The following is a 7,398-nucleotide window of genomic DNA, read 5'->3' as shown; positions in this document are numbered from 1 at the left end:
TGACGGACTGAATTATGTCCGGTTCATCATCTCCATTTGTTTTTCGATTTTGAGGGTCTTAACGATCACCAAATTGGCTGAAATTTTGCAGAGATGATCTACACAAGATGATCTAGATATGTCTAGAAGGAAGTTTGAGGAAATTCAATCGGGAAGTGGTGCAAAAATGGAAATCCGCACCAAAAACTTTGGTGCGGACGTCCGCAGCCGAGAAGGGCTGCACATGTACGTATCTATATATAGCTCCATAAATAATTATGGACAGATTTCGACAACACCCAAACTTTTTCTCCCATTTTTTTTTCCCAGATGAGCTGCTGTTCAGATCTGCAAATATAAAGCACTTTAGCTGACGAAATTTTAATTTCGTCGGCTAAAGAATGTTTAAAGTCATCGGCTATAGCAGACGAAAAAATGATTCGTCGGCCTGGTTTTTCATTTTCGTCGGCTAAATCCTTTTTTCTGGTAGTGATTGTTAAAAGTGGTCAGGGAGGGGCTGTAATCCTGCTGGCTGTCGGATCTCAGCGGATTAATCTTTGAGCCTAAGCTTTTGGGATACCGCGATCCTGAATAAAATTAAAATTTAAAAATATATATATATAATAAAAACAAAAAAAACTCTACTCACGTTCAATGAAAAAAAAAAAAAAAAACTCTCAATTCTCTACACTTGTACGGCGTGAACTTGCACAGTTCTCATTTCACATCTTACAACATTAATATATAATGTTTTCGGCGTAAAACGAACACTAACTCTTGTATTTTGTATAGCTTTTATATATTCAGATATATAGTAAGAATAGTTTATGGATAGTTGGTTAAATATTAATCAAGGACAGTGTTATGTTCTTCTGTGTCATGCCAATAGATAACGTGTGAGCCTTGTGGAGTGAGGCTAACCTAAATCGCTAGCTAGCATTTGTCCACAAAGAGGAAGGTGTAAAGGGATCGGAGCAGTTATAACCCCTAAAACAGACGGTAGCGTCACCGCCTCTGCTACCCTGCTTCTTCATTTACGTTGCTCTCTCATGCTATGTCAAACATTATCCTGTGATCTATTCCACACAGTAGCATATAAAAAAAAACAAATTCTATTCCACACAGTGGACTTACATTCTTGTTAAGCTTAGCTTGGCAAATGATCGAAGAATGGGAATCTTATCTGCAGTCATCACCCACTTCACTAGCTTGAAATTGTATTTTCCAAAATGCCACTCTTAAAAAGTTAGGTAGTATATAAGATTTAAATACTAGTTTTTATCCCTGGTGCTTCTTCTTCAACCTCCAAAAGCTGGGTTTTCGAAAGAAAATTTTCAGTCTTTCTTCAACCTCATTCAAATCCTACCATTTCCCAATATTAATTCGACTTACCCATCTTCAATCTATTTCACCACACGTTACTAAATGAACAAGATCTGGCTTTGCCTTTGACATGCAAGATGCATCTTGGCCAAGTCCTTGATCGGGTACTCGATTCCGGTGACGAGGAAGTGTGTCTTCGTCGACGGCCATGATGATGCGGCCCTCGTGGCCTTCGAAGCGACCCTGGAGAAAGATCACTGCCTTAGTTCGCTCTAGAAACTCATAGCTAGCTTGGGGGACGACCTGTGCGTCTTTCATACCTTTTGATATATAGCTGAGCTATCTCTCTCCCTCTCTCATTTTCCATGCATGTGTTTGATATTTGCTCTGAATCAAAAGCACAGCCAAGTCCTCGGCTACTGTTTGCTTTATCTGGTGAGGTTTGAATTATGAGATGGACTGGGAGGTTTTTCCATGAGCTGGGTTTAATTTTGACAAATGGGATTGGCAGCCATATGTGATCGCAAAAATTATTAACCTCGCTAGCTATTATTATGTCTGGTTTTATTAGATTCTCTCCCACAGTTTTACAAATTAAGACCGACCTTTCTCTGTCTCTGCTTCCTGGGTTGTATGCACAGCTAGCTCAATCCACTGTCAGAAGGATGATCGGATCCTGATCTCTCACTATCTCTTGACACCTTATTATTCTAGAGACAAGACTCGGATAGATTTGAAAGTATCTCCAATTGGATCTTGCTTAGTATGTGAGGAGATATTTTATCCTTATTGTTCCCTTTTGGTTTCTATTTGGTTATTAATGCTGGCTTAATGAGTTTTGGATCCTACAGCCGCTGGGTTTTCTTGTGGTGGTGTGGGGTAGGTGGAAGGGAAAGAGATGAGCGTTCATATATAAATAAGCTTAGAGTCTCGAAATAAGATCAAATTATCATCGTCGCCCTTTGTTTTGCAATAACGGGTTTGGTTGTTTTTGTAGTACAGAACTAGAGATGCTCAAGGCCAGTGATAGACACGTTGAGCCTGTCGAGTAGAGCATAAGCTAGAAATACTCTTTTCCACATCCTTATAACCTGCTGCATGCTAAGGCATCCAAACCCACCATCATCATTGTTCAGTCTGTTTCACAAGAACTTGGGGATCAAGCAAATATGCAAGGAGAGCAAGACCACCAGCAACACAACAATCAAGACCGGAAGGTAAACCAGCAGCAACGGCAACAAGGACAACAACAACAACATCATGAGCCTCAAAAGTGTCCGAGGTGCGAGTCCCTCAACACCAAGTTCTGCTACTACAACAACTACAGCCTATCCCAGCCCCGCTACTTCTGCAAGGCGTGTAGGAGGTACTGGACCCAGGGTGGCACCCTCCGGAACGTCCCCGTCGGTGGGGGTTGCCGGAAAGGCAAGCGTGCCAAGACAATGTCCTCGTCATCATCAGCCACCTCCTCTCACTCGGTGCTTCAGCCGCAGCAGCAGCCACAAGACCACCAGCTGCATGAGAGGGCATTGATGATGTCAACAGGGCCAGCTGCCCTGAACTCTCTGTCTGGCTCCCAGTACTACTCTGGTGGTGCTGGGTATTTGACATCTATGCCCTTCACTCAAAACCTCGACCATCTTGGGGGTTCTGGACAATTGGGATCAGGTGGTGGTGCTTCAAATTTGGGACTGCTTCATGGCTTCAATGCCATCTCTTCCTATGGACAGAGTCAGATGCAAAGCCAGCTTCTTAAGAGCATGGAGACTCCACCTCTGTACCCATCTGAGGATCATCGAGGTCTGTTGCTTCAACCAGGTATGCCAAGTGGTTCTATGACTGATTGGCCTAAGTTCATCAACAAATCTCATTCTTCTGCTTCCGCTGCTGCAGCCTCAACTGGTCATAGCGCTCCGTGGAGCACCACCATGGGCAACAATACCAGCACCAGCAGCGGTAAAGTTGGCTCTTCTCTGAACTCATCCCAGCGGCCTGATGATCATGCCGCATCTTTTTCCACTGGACTTCCCCAGTGAAACTTCCCTGCATGCGATGGCTCCCTCATAACTCCAGAGAATATACGTACCCCAAATCAACTTGTCGTCTACTTTTTTTTCTTCGTTTAAATTAGTATACAAGGGATACAACATAGCTTAGTTTCATCCAAGTTTATGTACTAGATTGGTTTTACTAGGTGGTATAATTAAGTAAAACTAAGGGTTTGTTTCTCTATGGAGCATAGACTATATATAAAGAAGTTGGTCAACATTTGGATATATATAGTGATCATCGTAACTGAAAACATCACAGTCATGAGTCATCGTACTACATGCAGGTTTTTTTCTTCTTTTACCTTCCATTAATGGGTTCTTTACCATTACTGTATATTGGTAATAAATTCAAAATTAAAGCCGATCACTGATAATTAAGCAAATCCGATCTGGAAGTCTGGAGCTCTGAGTGTTCTTGCTTTAAAAGCATATGAAACCCGGTCACAGATCACATGTATGTATCATATAACCCATTATACAGGGTGAACCCGATTCAGCAAGATCTGCTAGTTAGTAATATTAATTAATTTAGCAATTAATTATTGTATAAGCATGCATATCTAATAGTGGAGAGGACGTGTGTATAGATTTTGGTTTCCGCGTAAAGCTAAGCAAAAGCAAATCTTTGGTCTGCCATAGAGAGATCTCTGTCGCAAACAACAGGCCTTAAAAAAAAATCGATAAATTAGAACTTATTTGGCATTTCGTTCAATTTCTAGTTAACAAAAACCGTTTTGTTCTTGTTCAATTTCAATTCCTTTCCTCCCAGTCCTCTAAGGCCATCTCCAGCAAGAGAGGGCTATATTGGGGCCAGAGCTATAATTTAGTCTTTAAAAATATTATTTTTTATTCATAAACTTCTAAATGATCTCTAACAAGAGAGGGCCATATTTTAGCTCTTTTGAATATTTTATGATTTCACATCATACTTTTTAATATGTTTCACTTTAAATACAAATATATTGTCACATTGTATAACATACGAGTAGGTACCGTATAATTTGTCACTTATAGATTTATTTTATTATAACATTATTTGAATTTGGACCAAATTACTAATATTTAAATTAACTATTATATTAATAAAATAAGATATTAGCCATATGAATTTTGAGTTGAGAGAATTTACCGGTTGTAATGAGATGAGAATGAAATAATTCAATAGAAAGTTGACAATTGTTATAATTTGAGTCTTCATCAATCAACCAACATGAATACTTTTAGTTTTTTAATTTGATTTGAGACCACAATTTGGTTTGGCCTGGGCTAGCCAAAAGGCTATGTTTGGCCCTTTTGATGGCCCTTTGGCCCTCCCCTGAGTTCTTGTTGGAGATCAAAATAAGGCCAAAATTTAGGATTTGGCTCTATAGCCTCTATTACTGGAGATGACCTAAGCCTCAAAAGCTCTAGATCTGGGTGACACTTAATTACAAATGCATGAGGGTATGTCGCAACCAAGTTTGCTCAATCCAAGATCTGCTCACACAGTTTTAGTAGGCTATTGGGTTTTCTTTTAAGGATGTTATCTTTGTATGTGTTACATCATGTAATTTTGTTTGTTGTGTACTTTGGTCCGATCATAATGCTTCTTACCAAGCGTATGGTTCAGGGAGGATATTAACCATATGAGGGTATATTAGTCATTTGCATAGAATCTCTACCCTATAAAAGTTATATGATATACATTGTTTATTATTATGAATTACAAGATGTAACATGTATGTCTCTTCTTAGATTTTACATGACCATGGGCTCTGGTACCATGTTAGAAATTCATGATTTATTAAATCAAAGAGCAAAACAGAAAATATAAAAACGCATATTATAATTCATAGTGATGAATAATGTTCATTAGATAGCTTCTATATAGGGTATGGATTTTATACAAATGACTAATATACCCTCGTATGGTTAATAGAAGGAACAATCCAGTGTCTAACTTTAGCACCGCATCTACATCTACACGATTTTGATGGGTGAAAGCCGGGTTGTTTCTTCTGTGTTATTTTCTATAATGAAGATCGATCGAAGCATGCAGAAGTGGTAGACCCAATTCTTCAGAAAAAGACCCAGAAGTAGTGGACTTCGCCATCGATGTGGGACTCGGGGCACCATCATTTGGTCGATCAGCTCGCATGTTCCAAGGGTACGTTTTGTGGACTTGCCCACTTAGCCTGAGTAGCTATCATCTTTCACTCTTTCAGTACATAATGCCATATACATAGGGCAAGTAAACCTATTTGACGATGAGTTGAACCAAATGAGAGATGGAGTTGACTAGCAAGAGAGAAATAGAAACAAAGGGTTTGCTTTGGAGGGAAGCTTTGACGCCATAATCATATATAGGAATTCGAATGAAAGACCCATTTCTAAAGATTGCGGGTGTGGTAGCTTGTGTGAAGCAACTGTACGAGTCATGGGCGAGTCATCACCATTGTAATTATTAAAGGAGATCGAGCTCTCACAAGTCACAACTGCTCATATATAGTATCAAAAAAAAAACTGCTCATATATATGTCCAATTATGCATGTCTGGACGTGTTTTGCTCTAGTATTGGTCTACTAGTTCGTCATGTTCTAGTTGGCTCCTTCACCTAAGGCTTCCAACTGAATGTTTACAAATTGATAATGTATTTGGTAGAGAATGAAGAACATGGATCAATCTGGATATAAGTTTCTATAATAGATTACTTGAAGAAGCTTCTATATATGTTTCTTTTAAAGTTCATCGATCATGTATATATAGTATATATGTATGTTGGTAATTTGAACTTCGATCGATCATATGTCCTTTTATAATCTAATTTCATAAAACAGTTCACTTTATGAAAAATACTCTTGTAAAGGAACAGTGGACAAATGGACAACAACAGAGGGTGTATGTTAAGTTGTTAACTTAAAACACCAGCCCACTGGATTAGTTTTGCAAAAGAGCCCCTCCACTGGAACTAGTATGGCAGCAGCACTGTCAATAATTTCTAAATCTCTTGGTAGAGTATATAGTACGTAAACAATATGGCATGATACTATCATAACTTAACCACTTTTAAAGTGTTGAGTTTTAATCATAAAATACTTAATTAAATACAATTAAGAATGATCCACCCACTTATAAGTTGTTTTTTATTTATCCATTTTCTGATGTGCGATTTTTTCTCTCCAACACTCCCCTTCACGTGTAACCTAATTTTTTAGGCTCTGCACGTGGAATTCATTCAGTCCAATTCCCACTTTTGGAAATTGGGGTATGCGGTCCAAGACCCAATGCAAGCACTTGGTATGGTATGGGCCAATCAGAATTTTTTCAACACTCCTTCTCACGTGTAATCTAACTTTTTAGACTCTGCACGTGAAATTCACTCAGTCCAATTCCCACTTTTGGAAATTGGGGTATGCGGTCCAAGGCCTAATGCAAGCACTTGGTATGGTATGGGCCAATCGGAATTTTTCTGATGACAATTCGATGAACCTAAATTTGGGCTTCATTATGCTAGGAGACTTTCTCCCGTTATGCTGGGAGACATAATTGAATAGGGACCCGCTCTGATACCAACTTGAACAGGGACAAGCGTGGCTTGTGGATCACCATTGTACCGATATTATCCCAACTTAACCACCTTTAAGGTGTTGAGTTTTAATCACAAAAGACCTCGCTACAATTAGGAATGATCCACCCACTTATAAGTTGTATTTTATTTATCTATTTTCTGATGTGAGATCTTTCTTCTCCAACAAAAACTATATAGTCATATAGGCCTCCATATGTGAAGCAGAAATGATTCCTTCATACAGTGGTGAAACCATAATTTGAACCTTAGGGACTGGGACGTAGCTATATTGGAACCAAAATGTTCAAATGACCACTGTGAGATTATGACAACAAGCATCAATTGGTTGATGATGTCACATATATGGGTCCGGTTTAAGGGCTACACAATTTTACACATCTTTTTACACACTTTTTAAGCCTTTGGATTTTAATGCAATCAGTGGTCCGGATTAAATATGGGAGTGACATGACATTTGATTTATTCTCAACTAAATG

At 39.0% G+C, this 7,398-nt stretch overlaps 1 protein-coding gene across 1 annotated transcript; it reads left to right on the top strand.

The window, feature by feature from the left end:
• The first annotated feature begins 1,409 nt into the window (after positions 1-1,409).
• On the top strand, positions 1,410-3,378 carry LOC101314925. Its single transcript, XM_004293957.1, has 2 exons — positions 1,410-3,102; positions 3,196-3,378. The coding sequence occupies exons 1-2, from the start codon at positions 2,472-2,474 to the stop codon at positions 3,336-3,338; spliced, it is 774 nt and encodes a 257-aa protein (XP_004294005.1). The 5' UTR covers positions 1,410-2,471; the 3' UTR covers positions 3,339-3,378.
• Positions 3,379-7,398: the final 4,020 nt, after the last annotated feature.

This window comes from Fragaria vesca, linkage group LG3 (assembly GCF_000184155.1).
Source record: "Fragaria vesca subsp. vesca linkage group LG3, FraVesHawaii_1.0, whole genome shotgun sequence".
NCBI classification, from domain to species: domain Eukaryota; kingdom Viridiplantae; phylum Streptophyta; class Magnoliopsida; order Rosales; family Rosaceae; genus Fragaria; species Fragaria vesca.
The sequence above is the reverse complement of the archived record's forward strand: the minus strand, read 5'-3'. Positions and strand labels throughout refer to the sequence as shown.